A 24,205-nucleotide genomic window follows, 5' to 3' on the forward strand; every position below is an offset into this window, starting at 1 on the left:
CCGAAGGTCTGGACACACAGCTTTTCAGAGTGCTTTTAAAGGTGCCAAGAAATGCATTTATTGAGTATCCTAAGTTGTTCTTTGGTGTATATATAGTAAGGGTGTGAATTTACAACCCTGTTATTTTGCCTCACAGCAATGAAAATGAAAGCTGATTTGCCTTTTACGGTGGACCCATAACTAATAATAATAAAAAAAACAAGCTCTTCTCTTACTGGCTGGTTCATGGCACCGCAACGGCTCACAGGACCTGCATATTATAGCACAGTTGTAACAAAAGCACTGTAATTATTTCACAGTCTGACCAGATAGTGTTGCTGTCCTCTCTTTGTGTCCTTTCACAGCGATATGCTAAAGCTTTTAGCCTTCCCTCCACTCCCTTCCCTGGGTTTGTCTTTCTCTAGTTTTCCCAATACAAAATTAAGTCATTGCTTTCCTTTCTGATATGAGTTTAACTCCAGTTTGGTTCAGCTGAGGCAGTTCAGTTTGTTTTTAAAGGGAGCAGACAATGAAGGGAAGAGATGGTGAAAACTGCTCGGCCGCTGTTAGCTTTTAGCCTGGCGCAGATCCCTGTTTGCTCCACCCAGTTTTTTCTCTATAATGTACTGAGTTTGAGATCCCCTTCTGCTGTCACTCATACAGGGAAAGCCACAGTCACAAGGTTTACGTAGCAATGAGTATTCCCATAACAAGCAAGGTCTGGTGGTGATGCACTGCTCTCGAGTATCAGCAACACCATATCCTGCTGTTGTGTTTCGTACTGTTTCGTAAAATAAAATGGAATGAATAGACCAATAGAAATGCTTTAAATTACTAAGAATAAACTGTTATTTTACATTAACTTCCTTTTAGGGTTAAGAAGAGGGTTTTTTTCCTTCTGCTGTAAAGTCACTATATTGGGGGGTGGGGTGTCTGGATAGACTGTGCAGTATAATCAGTGCAATATCTTCTTTAAATAACTCAGGGTATGTGCAATACATCATTGCTACCTCACTAGCATTTTTATTGTCATAACATTTACAATAACATTTATTTTTGTAATCTTATTCTTCACATTTTTAAAAATAATTTGCTTAGATTTCTAATTTTTGTTTCTACTATTGTTTCTACTATATTTTTATATTCATATTTATTGTTTAAGCACTGTTAGATTGCTCCTCAATTTTGTTGTACACTGTGCAATGACAATAAAAGCATTTTATCTTATCTATATTATCTTATTATATATATATATATATATATATATATATATATATATATATATATACACATATATATATATATATATATATATATATTATTTATTTATTTATTTTATTTCTTTTCTTATTGAACATTGGACAGTGACAATATGTCAATATGTCCATGTACTGAACTCTCATTCTTCAGCTATGCTGAGGATAATACAGTTTAAATTCTAGGGCCTGTTTAAAACAAATTAGCATGTTTTCTTTAATTGATTTATTCAACTTTATTGAGGTTTATTAAATAAATAAAAACCTAAAACCTTTTAGGCACAATTTCAAATCCTTCTTGAGGCAAAACCTGATCTTCATACCATGAAAGACAATTTAATGAGCATGAAGCTCATGGAAAATATGACCAAAGTAAAAGCAAATAGCAGTTTTACATGAATACATTCTTTACATGTATTTTTTTCTTATTTAACAAGCTGCAAACTTCAAATAGTAAAGTAGAAATAGTAGTGTTCCTAAAAAAACAGCTGAGCAGTTATATGCAACTTGCAGCAAACTGGCGTCCAAACAAAGTAACTAAACTAACAAGTGCAGCATTGCCCTTTTGTCCGGGCGCCATGTTTTGTAATTGCAGTTCGAGCAAGTGGTCTGGCCATTCTCTTCACAAGCCAACCTTGGTCTTTGCCCTGTCCCCCTCTACCCATTGCTGCCCCTCCTCTGACCCAAACTCAACTAAATGATTTATTGATCCAGGGCAACCTCCATATAACCTGTAAATTACTTCAGCACTATGGCATTATCCAGCAGTGATGAGCAGCGCCCAAAAAAGCCTGAAGATGCCTCTCACAGGAGACTTAATTCAATGCTGGACCAAAGGCTGATTCCAACTTTGATCAAGCTTAACCTGCTTTGCAATAATTACTATTCCAGTCAGGGGCCGGGGAAGGTTGGAGGTTCAATGAATCCAGAGACCCATGACCGAGTGCCGGCTCTAAGCCTTGTCTGAAGTTAGCTGAGAGTTGCAGGCTAATCCTTGAGCGAACACAACGACGTGCAGGGAGTAGCCCTTCGCTCCAGCTTGTCTTGCAAGAGCAACTTCCAATACATCTTGTAGTTTTTATTACTTAGCAAACTGCAAAATATTGATAATGCTCATTAAAAACAAGGCAAAATATTTAAGCAAATCTACAAATCAGATGAGTCCTGTGACTGACTCGACTCGGCCATTTATGAACAATCCATTTCTTCTGTCTTGAGAAGCTCTTAGGCCGCTTTTATTGGTGTGTTTTGGGTCATTATCCAGGTATACAAAGAAACACAGCACTGCTGTGCTCTGCAGCATCTGCCTGATCCATTGGTAGCCATACATGCCCACACCATAACAGTACCTCCACCATGTTTGACAGATGATGTAGTATGCTTTAGAGCTCAAGCTCTTCGCTGTCCAAGGAATCTTGTTCGAGAACTGAGCAGGCTTTTTAAGATGTTTTCTAGCAAGGTCTAATCTGGCATCCCTGTTTTTGTGTTGCCAGTAGTGTGTATCTTGTAAACCCTGTTGTTTTCATTTATAGAGGTGCCATTTGATTGTAGACTTCCCTCAAGATGTGGTGTGGGCTAGATAAGACTTTTTTTCATCAAGGCAAGAATTCAGCGTTCATCTGTAGTTGTCCTCTTAGTCTTCTAGGCTTCTGACCACTCCTAAAGGTTCTTCTACTTCTCTTGTAGAGTTTTATTTATTCATTTACATTCTGAAACAGAATTACTATTTAAAAAAAAAATGTTTTCCTGGACCTTGTTTTCTGTTTAATGGTCATGTTTTTCTAGTAAAACGAACTTGTTTCTACTTGGTGAACCGTCTCTTACTGCTATCTTTACTAGGTAGCTAAATTAGCCTCATAGCTCCAAATCTCAATAAGCAAATTTTGGACAGCAGATATTTTTGGCTGAAGGGGTACATTTAAATAAGCACAGAATTGTGAACCAATGCTGTAATCTGATATTTTTCATGTAAATCTGCCTGTACATACACAATATGGACAAAAGTATTGGGACACCTGCTCATTTATTGTTTCTTCTGAAATCTAAGGTAATAAAAAAAAGAGTTTATCTTGCTTTTGTTGGAATAACTGTCTCTACTGTCCAGGGAATGCCTTCTACTCGATTTTGCTGCATTGCTGTGAGGATTTGATTGCTTGATTCAGCAACAATAGCGTTAGTGAGGCCAGGATGTTCTCATCCCAAAAGTATAGGATGGAGCACCACCATTCCAGAGAACATTGGGGGGGCTTTTTACCCCTTGAGTCATCATGCAGGGTGCCAGTAGGTTCATGTTTATCTGCTCCAGAGAGTCCAATTCTACTGGCAAAACTTCTCTATAGGGACTAGACAAGCTGTGAAAGTGTGTCAATGGCAATGTGTGCAAGCTAAAGGAGCAGAATGCGTTCATTAGACGGGGTGTCCACAAACATTCGGACATATAAATGTATATATTTTAGCATTTTGCTACTTTGCAGTATAATACATGCATTAAATATTGGTTTGATTGGGAATATCAGTCACATCTAAACTTTTTAAAGCACATACAGATATGCCAATGCAGATATGAATCTGGTATGATTGTGTATCCCGTAAAAATTGAGGTTTATCTGAGTGATCTAGTTCTGTACATACTCCAAATATCATTTCCCTTTCAGAGAAAAATAATAAGCGCCTATTTATGCTCAACACTCTACATATAATAGCGGGGCATTTAGACAAACACACTGCATGCAGTCACTCATTAACAGTGTCCTTTATTGTCCACCAAGCAGGAACATGAGAATTAGCTTTTATCAGAATGAAAGGCCAGTGATTTATGCAAACAAACAGCACCAAACAAAAGCACTTCAGTCCTGCTTCAGAGTTCAAACTATTAATACATCAAATCAGGCCAGCAGCATGACTGCTGTGAGCACACCACAGTCTATCAAACTGAACAACACGGAGTGACGCTTATATGACTTCAGTGAAGTGGAAAAACAGGAACGATGGCTCGAATTTCAATGAATAGCACCTCATTTGTGGATGAGGTCAGAACTGTTAATAGCATTAAAAAGAGCTTATTGTTCTGTATCAGTGCAGCGAAATTACATATTGTGAGAAGAGAACCATGGGATTAGGGGAGGAGGTAAGCGAGTAAAGGACAGAACTGGCTCATGCCTTTTTGAAGGCCTATGCAGCGGAGGAACACCAGTGTGAGAGAACAGGAAAGGTGCACACTGCCCCCTAGTGGAGAAAACAACACTACAGCCAAAATCACACTGAACAAACTAAAACCCTTTCCATTGAGTTGCAACACACAACTCTGTCCTGATTTTAACCATGTGCTTCATTTGTGTTTAGAGTCGACTATAATTAGAGCACTAGATCTTAAAACGCGAACAACTGAGAAAGTGACACTTCAAAACACTGAAATATCTCTGAAATATATTCTGAAGAAAATGTTTTACTGCTGCTCTCGTAAAAAATAAAGGTGCAGTAGAACCTTTTTGTACCATTTTAAGAACCTGGTACTGCATGCTGACTAATACAGAAAAAGTTACACTACCCACTTTAAAAAAATTAAGGTACTTCACAAGGTTCTTTGAACGATTTCACAGAAGAACCACTTCTGGCTCCTACAATGAACCTTCTTAGTAACAGAAATGTGTGAAGAACCTTTAGGTGAGATTTAAGGATCTTTAAAATGTTCTTCATACATTTGTATTACTAAGATGGTTCGTCGTAGGAACCCTAAATGGTTCTTTTATGGTCTGAAGTACCTTTACTGTAACCTTTCCTCTGGATTAGGCAGCATGCAGTAGCAGGTTCTTAAAATAGTGTGTAGTGTTATTTTCCTGGATTACAGATCTGCAAGGCGCAGTACCAGGTTCTTAAAAGGTTAAAACATGTTCCTCACATGCACGTATGGTACCAGAGCAAAAATTTGGACACACCTCGATGACATTCAATTTTATTTGTTTGTTTTTTTAAAAAAAGGGAACACTGGGGACACACAGCTACCCACCATAGTTAGGATGTTGTGGCTGGGTGGGGGGCGGTCAAGTAGGCCTAAGTTGTAGGATGGCAGTGTGCTTTATGCTTGAGGATTGAAATATCTCTAAAAAAACATGCAGCTACAGAATGCTTATGTACATGAATACATATCTACACATCTACTCATTTAACTAAGCCTTAATAGCCTAAATCATTGCCAACTTAAGCCTAGTTACCCCCCCCCCCCCCCCCCCCCCTCCAGTCATGGCATGCTAACTACGGTGGATACCCGTGTGTTTTGTTATGAAAACAAAAATACGGTGATATACAAAAAATAAGATGATGATGAGCTCACATTCAACCAGGTGTGTCCAAACTTTTGAATGGCATTGTATCTACATTACAAACTGTTTTTTGTTCTTATCGAAACCAAAGCTGGTTATTCTCTGGCGTTGCTTTTCCTGGATAAGGCAGCATGCACTACCATATGCTGATAAATGTTTGGCCGCATAAGCGTTTCCACTGCAGCCCTGAATATAACCGAAGCTGAAAGTGTGCAGGAGGAATAGAAGACCAGGAAAAGCACAGATTTACACACTGCCTCAGCCAAACTGGCATCCCACTTAAAAAAAAAAAAAATCCATGTTATACAACCGTGCAGCTCAAACCAGTTCAGTCAGAGTGCTTCAGAGCTGATAATCATGTTGACAACGTTTCAGAAGTGTGACAAAAAAAAAACACATAATAACAAGAACAGGGTTGAAATTAGCAATGCGCCGAGATCAGCAGTGGCAGGAGCGGCTTTAACTGTGGTGGTGGTGTTCAAACGAGACCCTCTTCGTGCCATCTGACACAGTAGATCATCCAGTTGGGGGAGGCCGACTGTGTTTTTGCTCCTTTAACTTTCCTCGACATCAGCAGTCCACAATCTACCGAATGTTCCAGCAGTTAAATAGGGGCGCAATGAATGTCACTGTTAACAAGATAAGCACGGTACACAGCCTGTAAACAGCCTGTTTGGTTGGAGCTTCACGGACTTGCTTTGCAATGCAGAAAAGTCTATCTATTTCTAGCCCTGCTTCTCCAGCGTGGCCTGTGTTTATCCAGGGTGTATCTAGGGAAACTCGGGCGAAGGATTCCTGAAGACCTGCATGTCTCGTCTGCATTAAATGTCAAGGCAAATCACTTTCAACACAAGACTGAAAACATACATTTTCTAAGCTTCGGGTGAAGCTGCTCTGTACTGAAACGACATAACACTCGTGCACCCAAGTCTGAGACTGGTTTAAAGTGGGACGCATTATTAAAAAAAAAAAAATCAGGACAACAAAGCTGTGATCCAGACAACATTTTGATGGTAAAGCAATGGTGAGGCTTTGCAAGTACGCTGAGCTCTGAAGAGAAGCTGCAAATACCAGCTTAAAACAACACGAACCACTCATCATTCTTCACAAGCTCTGCAAGCCTATGCCTCAGATATAGTGACCCTAAAAATAAAGGTGCTTCAAATGGTTCTTTGAGCAATGGCATGAAACATTGAACAACCACTTTTGGTTCCATGAAGAACCATGCTTGTAATAGAGATGTGTGGGTGTGAAGAACCTTTACTTTGGTAAAGAATCAGGTGTAGGTTTTTTACACTCACCCATCTCTATTACAAACATGGGGACACATTCACCAACCAGCCTTTTTTTTGTCCTATAAATATTTTTGGCAATTTTTTCCCCTTTTCTTAAGAATCTGGTACTGCCAATTAACCCACCCCTTTATAGCTCCCCCTAGCACTAGCCATACTCCTGAAACTAGGAGGGTAAGGACTTAACAAGTTTCCTCTGATACATGCAAAGCCAGCCACCACCTTTTTTTCGGCATCGCTGAGCAGCCAACACAGTCCCCAGCTCCACCAACTTAGACACCTGTGCCGGTCTACATCACTTTAAGAGTGATGAGGGGAGAGAGCGCCATCTACCCACCCGGAGAAAGCACGGCCAATTGTGCTCTCCTTGACTCCGGCCACTGATGGCAAAATCAGTATGGCTCGTGATGGCTTAAGACTTGGCATTTGGGAACAGTGGGATCAATAAGACGTTTCTCAATAAACCTCTTAGGACCATATTAAAAATTCCTAGGACCATATTGGCCAATGAACCCCATTGTTCTTTATGGAACCAATAGTGGAACCAAGCACCTTTATTTTTATGAGTGTGTAAAACTTTAAGATCTTCTCCTGTGTGAACGTCAGGACGAATCAGCGCTGATATATACGACTGCACAGTGAAACAGATGCGATCAAATGGCTTTTTAAAAAGCCCAGAGCGTGACACTAAAGCAGGGTGGTTCTGCAGTAGTGTGGGAAGTGCTAAAAATAAGCTGTGAGGTTATGGATTAGCTAAGGCCTGGCAGTGGGCTGACTGCTGGTGGGCTGGAAGAGCAACAACAGGGAGCAAGAAGGACGTGTGACGCTGCACAGCAAACACACAATCTAATGAAGATCAGCTGATTAAGCACTGAGGGCTGTCAGCACACATACAAAGTCGTGGAACCACCAACAGCACACAGTCGACATTACACTAAATTCTCATGTACAACATGAATATGAATGATGAAATGAAAGCTATGTATTGCACACATATCTGAAAGAAATGAGGCCTGATGGTGTTAGTTTTCCGGCATCTAATGATACCATTATGGCAAAAAGCAATGAGATTAATGAGAAGCTTAATAACTATTGGACTACTGGTTATCAAGCTGCAACATCTAACTGAGTTCTGGGCATTGGCCAGACCTCCTGGCTCAATGTGAGAGCTTACTGGACTTGTAAAAAGCAGCTTCATATGCATAACTATAGTCTCTGTAAGAAAGAGTTATAGTACAGTAGACAATTATTGCTGAAAGCTATGGTTGTATATAGAACCTATACTAAACATATGCTAAAAATCATTCATAGTAGAAAACTCTACTACACAACTACTGTTTAGGATGCATTCTAACGAAACAGGGAGTGCAGCTTTAGTATAACAGACTTTGCAACAAAAAAAAAATATATATATATAATGTCCCTTTCACAAAAAGCAGAGGTACGTAGTGTGCAACTAAAAATGATAAATGTCTATTAAACTGACATAGCCCTTTAGACATGCATATCAGAGTATCTGTGCCACTCCTACATAAGAATTGAACCAAAATATGGACAGATACAATAATGCATTAGTTAGCTTATTTTCCACATGCTTGTGACTTTGCACAGAAAGCCATTGTAACGTTTTTATTGCCGCTAAAACCTATCTGCAAAGACGGCATACTGTTTCATTTCACAGCACATGAATTGCCAATGTTCTGACTGACATTTAATAAATACTTATTACCCCCAAAATTGTATAATAGTGCAGCCCAAGTTTACCTTGCAATGTGCGTGCTAGCTAGCCTCTGTTTTAGTTGGAAGCTCACAAATATGGCATCTGGTATGTACATTCAAAAATGTAAGGCACATGGTTAGGTATGCGCATGAGTTACCTGCACATTTAACTGCCATAGCTTAAGACAAATAAGGCAAAAAAAAAAATTAAAATTAAAAACAACAGACATTCATTGTGCATTAACATGTTCTTAGCTGAAACCCAACACATATATGAAATATATTGCTGTTGTCACGCAAAAACCTTGTAAGCTATTTTTCACTTAATATGAAAATAATATAATATAATTTAATTTAATAGACATAATTTAAATCTGGCAGTTGTTCTTCCAATTATGTCAAATGTTCATGATGAACGCACCAATAAAAATGCTCCAAAAATGACTTGGAATTTATATCACCGAATTAATAATTTTTATTGAAAGTTAATAAAAGCTTTTTCCTTCTCCTCTAAAGTTGCCATTTCGGAGATACAAGGTTTTTGCAACAGCGACAAAACAACTCTGAAAGCATTTTATCTTGTTTCCATGCAAATATCTTTAAACTTAGCCCTGGATATGTGAGGATGCGAAACACAAAATGGTTATTCCCTGATAAAAGCAACAAAGTAAAAGGTGTCACTGAATCCAAAGAAAATAGGCAATCTCGTCAAGATCCACAGGGTAATCAGTGAGATGCATAGGCTCCTTATTTTCATAGCGCTCTCCCTTATAGCTCCTCCAGTGACCAGCTGGCAGGTAGATATCTCTCTCTTGCTTGCCTGGTTCCAGCACTGGCGCCACCATCAGGTCATCTCCTATCAGGAACTGTGAGTCTACCCTGTAGGCTGTCTCGTCGCCAGTGGCTATCCACCATAAAGGACGGATGATGGGGTCGCCTGTATTCAGCACCTCCCCTGCTAGCTCCAAAACTCTGGGGGCAACCAGGGTCTCGTGGAGAGCTGTGAAGCGCTGGGCTATGGCCACCACCTCAGCGTCATACTCCCATGGCGGAACTGAGAACTGCATGGACGGCATGAAAGCAGACAGCTCCAGCCAGCGGATGTAGAGCTCGCGGTCCGGGAGCTTTCCGCTCCCATACGTACGGTTGGGATACGCATTGCCTCCGATCATATCTGGCAGGATAAACTGGTAGCCAAGGATGCTGATGGTGAGAACAGTGGGGATGATGGACTTGAGGCCAAGCTCATAGCCCCAAACAGAGTCCCGGTCAATGAGCCGGAAGAAGCAGGAGATGTTCTGGGAGCCGTAGCCTGAACGGAGCTCTGCACGCTCGTTGAAGGGAATGGCCATTTCCGTGTAGCGCCGGGTGAAGGTGCTGGGGTCTGGCAGATGAACTTTGGTTCGGAACTGCCAGGGGAGGTAGTTGGTCTCCCCTGCATCCAGCTTGAAGGAGGATATGCCATATTTAGAGCGGAGGGCTCGGAGATGCGAGGTGAACCAGTTCCGTGCTTCTGGGTTAGTGAAGTCCAAGATGCCGCCAATGCCGTTCCACCAGCGCACCAGGGCGGGGAGCTGGCCAGTGGGCTCCATCACAAAAAGACCCTTCTGTACACACAGCCCAAAGTTAGCAGAATCATAGTTCACAAAGGGGTGAGTCCACAAAGACACCAGAAAGCCATCTGCCTTCAGCTTCTGGAACATGCCAGAAACGTTGGGAAATTTGACCGGGTCAAATTCAAACTCTCCATAGCCACTGGTATAGCGGTCATCCAACTCTATGTGACTACAGTTAAAACCGTGTTTCCGGATGCTTTCAGCATAACTTAACAGCTTCTCCTGATTTATGTCCGTTTTGTGTAAAGCCCAGGTGGACCATATGGGATAGCGGAACATGGCTTCTAAGGGAACCTTGTTGGGCTTAGGAAAGTACCTGCGGACCATCACCTTGTGTATGGAGGTCACATCTGGCCCCACGCACACGCGGTAGCTAAGTTCAGCGTACGGTGGCATCCCCGGCAGGGGCTTGTAAGGGCTGTCCTGATATCGCGCCTGGAAGTACATAGTCTTCTCTGTGTCGTTCCAGCCCAGGTGGAAGGGCACAGAGTCATTGATCTTGATGGCAGTCGCATTGGACGAGAGCCAGTAGCGCTCCAGGATGCCACCAAAGTCGTGGCGATTGGAATAAATATCGCTGGTAACAAAGGGCTTGGGCGCCTGCTGGCCCGAAATGGCAACAGGCCAGTGCTGCACAGCACTTTCTGCACCTCCGTACCAGTGGGACTCGTTGTAGGCCATGGCGTGCTCCACCGGCCGGTCCGACTCCAGCTCCTCCCAGCGCACACGGTAGCACATTACCGTTTCTTTGGGTTTGACAGTCATGATGAAGAAATTCACGCGTCCAGCGTTTGAGCGTGAACACCGCAGGATCACTCCCTCCTTAGAGCACGAGTCCAGATCAAGGGTTCCAGATCTGAAATACATCATAACATGTTTGTCATCACTTTGTCAATTTTGTCAATTTAAGGCCTCCTCCAGTTTTCCACTTTGTTACTTTGCTAGGGGAGAAGTATCTGACAATCACTGATTCTTTGGGAAAAATGTAATGTGGGGTAATATACAGAACTGTACAGGATGCTGACAGTGAGAACAGTGGGGATGATGGGCTTGAGGCCAAGCTCACAGACCCAAACAGAAATCGTCAAAACAGTCAATGAGCCAAAAACTGCAGTGCATGTTATGTGAGATGCAGCCTGAATAAATAAATGTGAGAAGCTTACACAACTATTTGCACCTGACATATTTCCCTTTGGCCAGAAAATGAATATTATTGAATATATAAATTACTTCTTATTATTAAACTACTATAACTACAGATGGCTTCTCAATATTGAACCAATATCTGCAGACAATTCTGGATCAGATTTTGAAAGATTATGAAAAAAAAAAAAATAATTCCAATCCAATCAAGTAACAAACCTAATCAGAAACAGAACAGAGTAAAGCTCTTCAGTTAATTAGCATATTTTATTGGCATCAGCAGCCAGAATCAGAGAGAGCACAATTGGCTTTGCTGTCTCAGAGGTGGGTTTACTCCTAGTGTGGTCAGCATTGGTGTCTGTTAGCTGTTGTTTCAGAGCTATGGAGCCACACTTTCGCGGTGGCAACCGCGGTGGCAACCTAGCGATGCTGCATCAACAGCAGTTTGAAAAGACATGGTGGCTGAATTTACATGCGTCAGAGGTAGGGGTGGGCAATATGACTATATTTTATCGTATTGTGATACATTTTGTCATTGTGATACACAGTATGCTTTTCTAAGCATATCGAAGATATTATTAGTGCTTAATAAACACTGATCAACTGCAGATTCATTAACAACAGTGTAATTAGACTGGTTTAATTGGATGCAGTACAGCCGATGTTGAATAAAAACCACTGTGTTCAGAATGAGAAAGTATTTGAATAGTAGTGTTTAAGAATCTGTCTCTACTGATGTATTTAGTCTGTGATTACATGTATCCGGATAAATATAAACATGTCTTTAAATATTGTGATAAAGTATTTTTTCCATATCGCCCAGCCCTAGTCAGAGGACACATGGTAGTTTTCACCTTCCAAGTGGGGATTGGGTTATTGGCCTTCCAATTAATATTGGGGTTTACGTTTCATAATTAGATTTAATAATTGGGTGGGAAATGGGGAAAAACATAGAAAAAAATTACAATAAATTTGAATCTCTAATTATTATAATAATATTTTAATAAATTTCAACCCTTGATTTTCCACTTTTTTAAATTCACTTTTACTCTAGCTGTACTTGCAGTAATATGAAGGTGTTCACCTAAAGTAAGAATTCTCCAATACATACATAAATCTATTTAAAAATAAAGAATATGGCATTTGCCTTTATGTTGCGCCATGATCACCAACCTGAAAGCCATCTTGAACACGATTCCCCCAGCCTGGTTGCGGATAAGGAAGCCATCTTTATTGAGATCCAACAACTCTGTCTTCAACAGATCAGCTTTGCGGAGGGAGGCAATATAATAACACCATGCTGTCACAGCAGCTATTACCAGCACCAGGCCCAGAACCCCAGCACCTACTAGTGGACGACTTTCCTTGTTTATTTTCTTAATAGGCACGCCATCTGTAATAGTGCCTCCTGCTCCTCCGGGTACTACTTGGTACATTGTGTATTTGTCCCTTTCATTCAACGGGGAAAAGTTCTAGTGGTGGCTAAATGGTCTGACAATCAAAAGACTAAAGAGTGGACTGTGGGCAATAACTAACAGTGCTTTCATTTGTATCAATACTCTGCCACATTACGTTAGCAGTTAGGACTTCCTCAAGATGAGCAAAACAGGGTGTTTTTTTCACTTGAAAATCCTCTTCGCTTCTGTCTTCATCCTTTACAAACCTGTGAATCAAACAAATGACACAAGATGTTTAATCAGATACCTGACTTTTATCCCTACATAGGATAAAAATCTTGGCAAGGACCGTTCTAAGGCTATTCAATATACTCTATATGGACAAAAGTATTGGGACACCTGCTCATGCATTGTTTCTTCCAAAATCAAGGGTCCTTTATCTTGCTTTTGTTGAATTAACTGTCTCTACTGTCCAGGGAAGAAGGCTGACTACTAGATTCTGGAGCACTGCTGTAAGGATTTAATTGCATTCAGTGACAAGAACGTTAATGGGGTCAGGATGTTGGATGATCCTCACCCCACCTCATCATCCCCAACTCTCCAACTCCAGAGAACATAGTTCCACTGCTCCACAGTTTAACAGTGGGGGGCTTTATACGCCTCTAGTCCACACCTGAAATGATCTGCTCAAGATAGTCCTATTCTATTGGCAATACTTCTCTATTGTGTGTGTGCATTTACACATCTGTGTCAGCAATGGGTACAAGTTAAAATAGCTGAATGCATTCATTAAAAGGGATGTCCTCATCTTATTATACAGCCTTATGCACCCATGGTTACTCTGTTTTATACAACATAACAAAGTAAAATAAAAATAATATATTATAAAATAATAATAATAAAAATAAAAATATTGTCACTTCCACTGGCAGCAGCACAACCCCAAAACATCATCAACCCACTGTAACATATGGGTCGAGGCAGGCTGCATGTGCAGAGGGACCTTATTAGGTCAAAACCACAGAAAACAACAAGGTCCCACTAACTCACTTAAGAGGAGTCCTAACCAGTCCAACCATGAACAGCACCTGTGAGCTGGAGCTGAGCCTCAGGTGAAGGGCGGAGCTTAGCCCTTGCACACCGGAGTACATGACCTGTCCATAAGCCAGCAGAGGGAGACATTACACCCACATGCTGTTCTGTAATGTGGTGCTCACCTACAGCGGGGTTTGAACCCAGGTCACCACGCTACTGAGTGAGCTACCACGATCACGTGACCAACGGACCAAGTGCAGAGTCCTTAAGCTTAGAGCAGGCAAAATGGAAACGAGAAATAAATCTACCAGGGACTCGAACCCAGGCCGCCGCGTTGCAAGGCCGACGCTCTGCCGCTTCACCAAAGCGGCAGTTATAAAAGCAGCCAACAAATGAAATGTAAAAGGGGTGGATTTAATAAACAAACAAAGGACACCAGGGGAGAACTGGCTGCCTCTTTAAACTCGAGGGAAATGTAACTAAGGGCAAAACAATCTCCCAAAAGAAACGAAAGAACTGGGAAGTTTCAGGGAAGGCGGACACTCCTGCCTTCCTCTGCAAAACAAGTGTGTGTGCACACACGCACACACACACACACACAAACACACACAAACACACACACCAGAGAAGACAGACACTCCTGCCTTCCTCTGCTAAATGAGTGTATGTGTGCTAACACGCGCACACACACACACAGACACACAAACTGCACAGACACCGGGAAACAGACTCAAAAAAGACAAAAGATCCAGCATTGGGGCAACTGGATCTGTGTGCCTATATTGCCTACTGCCCAGGTGTAGGGAATTGGGCTCAATAACTGGCTGGGGTGACTCTGGGCCTCCCCCTGGTGGCAGGAGGAGGCCTTGCCCTAGAGCTACCCCTTACATGTTCTTTTCATAAACGCAGTTCCTTTTCTGTATTATTGCTAATTAAGGTTAAAAGAGCTCTATTTTTAATTCATCTGTCCAAAGTACTTGTCTCCAAAACCCTGGTAAGGTTTCCTTCTTTTGACCCCCTCCAAGACTATGTTTGTGCAAGCAACACAGCACAGAGGAATGGTGCACCACCTTATCGACTCAACTTTCATGCTGGTTCTTAGCAGTTAAATGGGGGTATTGGTTTGCTTGTGTTACCAGCATACGAACACAAAGTTCTCTCCTGATATTTTCATGGTTATCCAGGTCTCGCTTTGACCTTTAAAGCTCCTCTGAACAGACATTTCTTAACACTGCAGGAAAAAGTGCAAGCTGAAAACTTTGGCTTATCTTCTTAAATGCTCCCCCTGCCCTGTGGACATTGGTTTTCAGACTTCACAGAGGAGTCAAATAATGTATAAAGCTTGGAAATGTGATTCAGCTGACAGTTCCTAATTACAGTCATGCCTTAGGCCTGATTTACTAATCAAGGTCTGAGACCTTGTCAAAAAAAATATAGGGTGCCTAGACTTTTGCACAGGCACACTGATGATGTAGATTTTCCTTTTTTATGTTATAAAAGACAAAGTAACTGTGCATTAGAGTTTGATGAAAATACTGTGTTTTGTGTTTGATTAGCCACTAAAGCTGCGTTTCTTACTTATATAAAAATGTACTGTACTGGCAGACCACTCAGCTGGTTTTAAGAAATACGCTGATTAAAGAGAGCCGTGTGTCATTCAGTTTAGTAGAAGAATAAAATGTACAGCTGTATTTGCATCTTACAAAGTTCAGTTTTCTAACATGCCAAAACACGACTCTGCCTGGGGGCAAATGGAGGCACATGATGAACCTTGAACATGAAGCCAAGGTCTTTTAAATGTGCCAGTGTGTGAACAACAAAGCCTGTAGGTAGGCAGTGAATAGTCTTCTACAAAACTTAGCCTCCCAGCAAATGCTGGTCCCTAACAAACAGGACAGGCCAGATGATAAAACGGATGTTGCTGATCACTCAGGCAATTAGACAGAGAGAGTGAGAGAGACTCTTACACTGGAAAAGACTGCAGGGTCCTCTGTGCTGCTTTTATTCACCAACCAACAAACATGCTGGGTTTATATTCAAGAGGGTAACAGCCTGAGTCCGGATTCCCTAAAGTGTAGAAAGTGTTAAGAAAGAAATCAGTCTCAGATGTTATCGTCATACTTAATAAAAATGTGTTATTCATTTTTAAGAAATTAAGAAAAGATTAATATTCTTCAAACAAACTGCTTAAGAATTTCTCTACAGTTTGAAAGAATCAGTATTCATACAAAATATGCTCTTAAATATTTCCTTAGCCTCACAGTTGTCTTAGATTGTAAAAGGCCAAAGGTTCAGCCTCTAAAATCAGGTATCAAATTAGTTAAAATAGTTCACTCACTAGAAGTAATGTCAAATTTAACAATGTTGTCTACACAACAAAAAGAATGGCTTTTTAATGCCACACCAAATTTCTCATATTTTCCAAGGAAGATTTTCTGTCTGTTTTTCCTCTATTTTGCACATCTTGAACTGAATAATGTCTCTTGTGTCGTTTATGATAATCTGTGCAAAGTGGTATGAAAGGCTACTGTTCACATGGAACACTGCGAAGAGTGTCTAAAGAAATCATAAGCAAAAATGTAAGAAAAAAAAAAAGTTAGGACACCCCTTAAAACCTTTGTCTTTTTTAATATATTGAAACATCTTGGCATTGGATCTTCAGTTCACCGATATTAAGAGTTGGAGATAAACACCTAAAACTGAAGAAATGTCTTTTAAAATTAATGTAAAATACAATTAATAAAAACATGTCATTCAAATGAGGAAAAAGTTAGGACACCCCTTAAAACCTTTGTCTTTTGTAATATATTTAAACATCTTGCCATTCAAAATGAATGTAAAATACAATCAAGACACCCCCACCTTTATTATTAATTAGAAAGGCTCAAATCAGAAGCACGACATCTGCAGATGATTAGAACATCAATAGAGGGGATTTTGGAGGAGCCGGTCATATTTAAACTGGTCTTGATTAGTAAAGTAAGTGTTATTACCAGAGTGAGATCCAAAGAGCAGTAAAAAGTATCAAGAATTTCTTATTTTGAACAAAGTAGTTAACATCTTGTGAGCTAATCTGAAGGACAAAGATTGGTTCCTTCAGTTCCATCACCAGTTCACCTGATTTACCATCATTAGGCACTGATTTACCAAACCAGGAGGCATTTAGCAGATGCTCTTCTCCAGAGCCACTTACAAAAGTGCTTCACTGTTTACTCCGAAAATACCCTTAGCTAGTTTGTAAAGACTCGGATCCAAAAGACCCCTCTAAGCTTAGACAGTACTAAATACAGAAGTCAGTATGGAGACCACAATACTCGACACTACACTTCGCCCAAGTACTCTCAGAAGAGGAGGGTCTTCAGTCTGCGTTTGAAGACAGCGAGAGACTCTGCTGTTCGGACACCCAGGGGAAGTTCATTCCACCAGTTCGGTGCCGGGACAGAAAAAGCCTGGATGCTTGTCTTCTGTGGATCTTAAAGGATGGTGGGTCAAGCCGAGCCATACTTGAAGCTCGAAGGGAGCTTCTAGTAATAATACTAGACTCCATGAGGAGAGCTTTGGAGAGCTTTAATGAACATAGTGGTGTAAAATCATTATTTTTGTATGAATGTTATTAGTATTAATTCTAATTTTAGTGTTTAACTGAGGAAATATAAATACTTACAGGCAAAATCAGGAGCTTTTTCTTACTAATGTTCACCTGTAATAAACACATTTACACAGTAGTGAATATTTCTAATTGTCATTTTTATTTTTTGGGGTCTTTTTTTTGTACTGTTGTTAAAATTGGCATAAAAATAGTCAATCAAGTCAAATGTATTTGTATAGCGCTTTTTACAACTGTTGTCGCCCCAATACAGCTTTACATAATTAGTAATTAGTAAAAGACAGAGACTTAAATAACGTAAGACATGCAGGATCAAAGACCCCCAGTAAGCAGCCAACAGCGACAGTGGCAAGGAAAAGCTCCCTCAGAGCTGGAGGAAGAAACCTTGGGAGGAACCAAGACTCACAAGGGGGACCCGACCCGTCCTCCTCTGATCAGAACTATTTATAAATTATTGATAAAAATGACCAAACCAGATACAGCAGATAGTTAATAGTGGTGATATTAATAGTGGCAGATAGTTACATAGAGTCCATTTAGGTTTGAACATGGTCATTAGGCAGGTAGCAGCGGTAGGAGGGTGTGCGGCTGGTCTGGTATGGGTGGTGGTGGGTGGGGGACCTGATGGTCGGACTGGTAGGTGGCAGCTGGTCTGATGAAAAAAATTATATTTATATAGAAATTATTATTAATATAAATTATTATTATTGTATAGAAAATACATTCACAGAAAATGGATATATATATATATATATATATATATATATATATATATATATATATGAAAATGATCAGCCCTCATTTCCATATGAGTGAATTCCTAGTTTAATGGTATGTGCTATGTTATATGTAAGTCATATGTAAGTCATATGTAAGATGATTTAATGATTAATGAATTATTAATGTAAACCTCTTCAGCTATAATCCCCAGCAGCAGAGTAAACCCCAGTCCCAGGCTCTTGGCTCTGTGCTTCAGCCACACAGGCTTCTTCTGCAAACTGCAAGCTGACCACGACCACGAAGGGGTAGCTAACTTTAAGAGTCTTAGCTAGCTCTATATCTCCTTTAACACCCTACACCCCGTCCCAAAGAGTGAGGACGAGGTTCAGGCTGTAAACACAGCCAGTCTCGCCATTTCTCCTCACATTAAACAGCCACCAGCCTGACCCGTGTTTTGCTGTACCGCTGCAGAGACCGTTATTCAGGGAAGACCGCACTAAACAACGCAGTGTCCGCAGTCTAACGGCTTAACACGGTCACTAAGAGTTCCCGCAGAAGACGCCGACGACCTGACTCACATTTCTAACATTTCTAACCAGATAAACCCCGCAAACACACGGAGTCGTGGATTTAACTTACCTACAGCCCGCGGGCGCTCCTAACTTCGTGAGTTGAGTTCAATGACGTCTGGCGATGTGGATGTTTTGGTTGTGGGAGGAGCTTAACAGATCTGGGTTTGAGGGCTGCTGGGAAATGTAGTCGTGAGGGAGACTCGCGTAGGAAATTTGATTCGGTTTGGATGAATCGATTTATTACAACGGTTAGTTCACATGATTCCTTCTTTGATTTTAAATCGATTGATTTTCGTCTCTTAGCATGTAAAATCGGGGGTTAAACGAGGTTTAACGACATTTTATTTATTTATTTATTTATTTATTTATTTATTTAGAGAATCCTTACGTGTATGTGTTTGTAGATACCGTGGAAGACTCGTTCATTTGGAAATGAACGATTCCCGAGTCGGACATCAATTACTATAGGTTATATTACTATAGGTTATATACAAATCTATACTATACTATAGGTTATATTACAAATACTATAGGTTATATACAAACCTATACTATAGGTTATATTACAAATACTATAGGTTATATACAAACCTATACTATACTATAGGTTATATTACTATTACTATATGTTATATACAAACCTATACTATACTATAGGTTATATCACAAATACTATAGGTTATATACAAACCTATACTATACTATAGGTTATATTACTATTACTATATGTTATATACAAACCTATACTATACTATAGGTTATATTACAAATACTATAGGTTATATACAAACCTATACTATACTATAGGTTATATTACAAATACTATAGGTTATATACAAACCTATACTATACTATAGGTTATATTACTATTACTATATGTTATATACAAACCTATACTATACTATAGGTTATATCACAAATACTATAGGTTATATACAAACCTATACTATACTATAGGTTATATTACTATTACTATATGTTATATACAAACCTATACTATACTATAGGTTATATTACAAATACTATAGGTTATATACAAACCTATACTATACTATAGGTTATATTACAAATACTATAGGTTATATACAAACCTATACTATACTATAGGTTATATTACTATTACTATATGTTATATACAAACCTATACTATACTATAGGTTATATCACAAATACTATAGGTTATATACAAACCTATACTATACTATAGGTTATATTACTATTACTATGGGCTGTATACAAATCTATACTATAATATAGGTTATATTACAATTACTATAGGTTATATACAAACCTATTCTATACTATAGGTTATATTACAAATACTATGGGCTATATACAAATCTATACTATAACATAGGTTATATTACTATTACTATGGGCTATATACAAACCTATACTATAATATAGGTTATATTACAATTACTATAGGTTATATTACTATAGGTTATATACAAACCTATACTATAGGTTATATTACAATGACTATAGATTATATACAAACCTATACTATAGGTTATATTACAATTACTATGGGCTATATACAAATCTATACTATACTAGAGGTTATAATACAAATACTATAGGTTATATACAAACCTATACTATACTATAGGTTATATTACTATTACTATGGGCTATATACACATCTATACTATACTACAGGTTATATTGCTATTACTATGGGCTATATACAAACCTATACTATAATATAGGTTATATTACAATTACTATAGGTTATATTACTATTACTATAGGTTATATACAAATGCATATGTTATATCTCATACATAGTAGAAAAAACATTAAAATAGATGATTGCACTCATAACTCAATGTTTATTTATTTATTTATATTATTTCTCGCCAACAATTATGTATTAACAAGTTAAGTACAGTCATAGTTATAGATTACTAACATTGCTTGTAGAACTGAGCTGAGACTATTATGGCAATACAATACTCTCCCAGCATCTCAGCCAAAGATACAACGCCCTTAAACTGCACTCAGGAGGACTATGTGGTGTTATCCAGTGAGACGAGTGAGACTCCAGAGATGAATCCAGGCCTGGTATTAGTGCAGCCACTCTGACATGAACTCAGGGTGGATGGTGTAGTATCCAGCTTTGTAGGGTTTGACTACATGGAAACAGCTGTAGCCACCACTGCAGGGAGAGAGCAAGACAAAACATCTGCTAATCTCTGCTGTTCGGATGCATTAGAAGGTCCATGTTCAATCAAAGACACCATGTTTAAGAACAGCAAAGAGATGACTAGAGCAGGGAAACACAGCAAACACATCAAAACCTCACTTGTTTTAGGATTTCCAGGAGACATAAGCCTACCTCGAGTCAGGGGTTGATTTTGAGCGTGGTCTGGAATAGGAAAGCACTGGTTTCAAGGGCCTTATAGGGGGGATGCTGCTCGAGATTTTCCTGTGAAGGTGCAGGGCAGATTAATGAATCACCCAGGATTATGAATACAAGCATACAAGCTAATGTCTTGTTTAAATGTCAGGGTTTCAGGGTAAATGCACTTATGGAGTCTGGGGACATTGGGGACATGTAAAGTACTTGATGAATGGGTAGACTGAATGGAAGCAAAGCCAGACAGTAGTCAGCAGTACAGTGTATCACCTTTGCATGCTCTTGCCTGAGGGCCGAGACTGCCGAGCTGTCGCAGCATCACTTAGCTGTGGTTTGGGTAGCCAGCCAGCAGGGGGCACTGCACCCACTGATGCTTTTAAATCACTGTGTGAAGCGTTCAGGGCAGGCTGGGTTTGTGGAGGAGCTTTGCCATCTACAGACAGATGAGGAGAGAGAGGCAGAGAACAGGACAGCAGAATGAGGCCTGTGCAGAGTAAAAGTCACTGTCCGACTGAGGAAAAGTGAAAGAGGGCCATAAGTTAACACCTACTGCTAAAGGTCATGACCTTAAGAGGGGAGAAGTGGTTTGGGACTGGAAGGTCGCAAGTTCAATTCCTGTGGACTGTCAGGAAGTGAAGAAATAGCTCTTTCACCTCCCTCAACATTCTTGCTTGAGGTGCCCTTGAGCAAGAAACCTAACCCCCAGGGGCTTCCTAGGCACCGAGGTGGCTGCCCACCGCTCCAAGTGTGTGAGGTCACTGCCCTGTTTGGGTGTGTTCACTGCCACAGATGAGTTTAATGTGGAGGTTCAGTTCGACTCAGTGCTGGGTTATTGCTCACAGGGTTGTGGGTTCAATACCCACTGTCTGCTTAGCTGCCCCTCTGCTCCAGGGGCACTCTAATATGACTGAACCTTCACCCTGACCCTGGATTTCGCCTGAGCATGTTGATTTCACGTGTATCGGGAGCATTGCTAGTGATAGTGGGAGCTGCAAAAGGGTGGGTTAGCTGACTACCAAATACAGTGTTTTAGTAGTACACTATATGGACAAATGTATTGGGACACCTGCTCATTTGTTGTTTCTTCTGAAATCAAGGCTATTAATAAAGAGTTTATCCTGGTTTATCCTGGTGGAGGAACTGTCTCTACTGTCCAGGGAAGAAGGCGTTCTCCTAGATTTTGGAGGTGCACTGCTGTAAGGATTTGATTGCATTCAGCGACAAGAGTGTTAGTGAGGTCAGGATGCTGGATGATCACCACCCCACCTCATCTCCAACTCTATGCTGGGATGTGCAAATAGATAATTGTGTAAAGTGGACAGTGATAATGAAGTTACTTAAGATAAGCAATATTTGTGCCGAATTGTATGTAGTTCTGTCTCTCTACAACAAGTACTTTGGAAACAACAGCATGTCATTACATGTTAATAATAATTCCATTATTGCTCATTTCTCAGTGTTTGCTTATCAATATACTTAGGATATTTATTTGTTGAGTGGCTCAGCTGTCTAATGTACTGCCACTATGGCCAGGGGTTGTGAGTTTGAATCCCGAGCCATGCCGCTTTGCCATCAGCAGCCGGAATCCAAAGGTGCACAATTGGCCGTGCTCTCTCCAAGTGGGTAGATGGTGCTCTGTCCCCTCATCACTCTTAAACGATGTTTGCTGGAACAGGCATCTGATAGCTGGTGGAGGGTGGAGCTGGGGATGTCGTGACACATCCCCCCCCCCACCCCCCGGACACATCCTATCCCCTCAACTGTTCCATTGGTTAAAATCGAGCGTGAATTCTCCATCTTCACACGGCTGTCTTACTAATATGCCAGATTAAAATTTATCGAAAGATATTTACTGATCATTACGATGATCAAGTTTTTCTCTGGATAAAGTGTTGCCATTTAACTGTATTAATTAAATGTTAAACATTTAATTATATTGTTGTTACTATGCTGGCATATAAAGCTGAAACCAAGAGGTAAAGCTAGTTATAAGCTTGCTCTCTGCTATTGAGCTAACCTTGTGCAAGATTAGCAGATAATTGGGATCCAAATAAAATAATAAAGCAATAAAAAAACAACTACTACTAGATAAAACACACTGTGAAGGGGTGGGGTGGGGGGGCAACTCAGCTTTCTAAACAGTAGAATGCTAGCTAATACAATCGAAGGGGGATCAGCTTGACTGGGTAACTAAGGTAGCATGCTAGCTACATCGTCTGGCTAACGTAACGGGTCCTAAATGGTCCTTCTGTAAGATGACATCAAAGGGGATAAGATGTGTCCGGGGGGATAGGCACTTTCCTCCAAGCGCGTCGGCTGCCCTGCGACGCTGCATCAGTGGCAGTTAGCTAGAAGTCCTAGGGTGAGCGCTAGTCCTAGGGGGAGCTACGGAAGTGGTGGGTTAACTGACAGTACCCAAGTGGAAGAAAGAAAATTACATTTACATTTATGGCATTTAGCTGATGCTCTTATCCAGAGCGACTTACAGGGTTACTTGTATTACAGAGGCGGGCCGATGTAATGTTAGGAGTCTGGCCCAAGGACTCTTATTGGTGGAGTGCAGCACAGTCACCCCGACCAGGAATCGAACCCTAGTCTCTCACATGGTGTGGTAGCTTACTGGCCGGTAGTGGAGTTATCTGTTGCGCCACACCAACCACAACTTTATTAAGTTGTAAAGGAGTCATATTTTAAAACATTTAATGCAAAATTCATCTCCTGGCAAAACAGAGACTTTAGCATTTTAGCATTAGCATTTAAATGCTTCCTCAAGTTTACACTTCAGCACAGGAATGGAAGTCTTGTTGTATATGGAAGCTCTATGTCTGTGTGTGTGTGTGTGTGTGTGTGTGTGTGTGTACCTGGATACTGGGCCGATACGCGTCTGACTGGTGGAAACAGAGGGTTGTTGTTCAGAGGTGCAATTGCTGGAAACATCGGCCTGTGTCCATATCCTGTCTGCAGTTTCCGTGGCAACAGGAAGTCCTGGGTGACAATTGGGCAAAAGGAAACAAGAAACCTTCCCTAAGCAGAGCTGGCACCTCACAGACCCAAACAGCGACCCAGAGTGGCATCAGCTGTTTGCCCACACGGCGAGAGGTTGGAGTGGGACGGGGTGGTGGCGAGGGGGGGGGGGGGGGGGGGGGTGTATGTAGGCCTGATCTCAAACCAGTGATTAGAGGCAGCGT

The 24,205-nt window shown here is 40.6% G+C and overlaps 2 protein-coding genes across 4 annotated transcripts; both read right to left on the reverse strand.

The window, feature by feature from the left end:
* Positions 1 to 5,470: 5,470 nt before the first annotated feature.
* myorg (myogenesis regulating glycosidase) lies at positions 5,471 to 18,796 on the reverse strand. Of its 3 annotated transcripts, none has more exons than XM_072662432.1 (4): positions 18,723 to 18,764; positions 15,724 to 15,823; positions 12,498 to 12,987; positions 5,471 to 11,037 (listed from the first exon to the last, which is right to left on the reverse strand). In XM_072662432.1, exons 3-4 carry the CDS (start codon positions 12,758 to 12,760, stop codon positions 9,243 to 9,245), a joined length of 2,058 nt encoding a protein of 685 aa, XP_072518533.1. In that variant the 5' UTR covers positions 12,761 to 12,987; positions 15,724 to 15,823; positions 18,723 to 18,764; the 3' UTR covers positions 5,471 to 9,242. The 3 variants fall into 3 exon arrangements, with proteins under 3 accessions (XP_072518533.1, XP_072518532.1, XP_072518534.1); XM_072662431.1 differs by lacking the exon at positions 18,723 to 18,764 and adding an exon at positions 17,421 to 17,450; XM_072662433.1 differs by lacking the exon at positions 15,724 to 15,823 and having other exon boundaries at positions 18,723 to 18,796.
* Positions 18,797 to 20,668: 1,872 nt separating this feature from the next.
* LOC140538765 (uncharacterized) lies at positions 20,669 to 23,963 on the reverse strand. Its single transcript, XM_072661255.1, has 4 exons — positions 23,879 to 23,963; positions 21,288 to 21,450; positions 20,997 to 21,086; positions 20,669 to 20,816 (listed from the first exon to the last, which is right to left on the reverse strand). Exons 1-4 carry the CDS (start codon positions 23,952 to 23,954, stop codon positions 20,726 to 20,728), a joined length of 420 nt encoding a protein of 139 aa, XP_072517356.1. The 5' UTR covers positions 23,955 to 23,963; the 3' UTR covers positions 20,669 to 20,725.
* Between the last annotated feature and the right edge of the window lie 242 nt (positions 23,964 to 24,205).

Source organism: Salminus brasiliensis, chromosome 18 (assembly GCF_030463535.1).
Source record: "Salminus brasiliensis chromosome 18, fSalBra1.hap2, whole genome shotgun sequence".
Classification (NCBI taxonomy): domain Eukaryota; kingdom Metazoa; phylum Chordata; class Actinopteri; order Characiformes; family Bryconidae; genus Salminus; species Salminus brasiliensis.

What these genes read in the sequence shown, in the direction of transcription:
- myorg (XM_072662433.1), bottom strand. Translation starts at nt 12,760, where the DNA reads ATGTACCAAGTAGTACCCGGAGGAGCAGGAGGCACTATTACAGATGGC. An exon ending in GTGTTCAAGATGGCTTTCAG is followed by an intron (nt 11,038 to 12,497) that starts GTTGGTGATCAT and finishes GATGTATTTCAG; the next exon opens with ATCTGGAACCCTTGATCTGG.
- LOC140538765 (XM_072661255.1), bottom strand. Translation starts at nt 23,954, where the DNA reads ATGTTTCCAGCAATTGCACCTCTGAACAACAACCCTCTGTTTCCACCA. An exon ending in CGTATCGGCCCAGTATCCAG is followed by an intron (nt 21,451 to 23,878) that starts GTACACACACAC and finishes ATCTGTCTGTAG; the next exon opens with ATGGCAAAGCTCCTCCACAA. An exon ending in TCAGGCAAGAGCATGCAAAG is followed by an intron (nt 21,087 to 21,287) that starts GTGATACACTGT and finishes GCACCTTCACAG; the next exon opens with GAAAATCTCGAGCAGCATCC.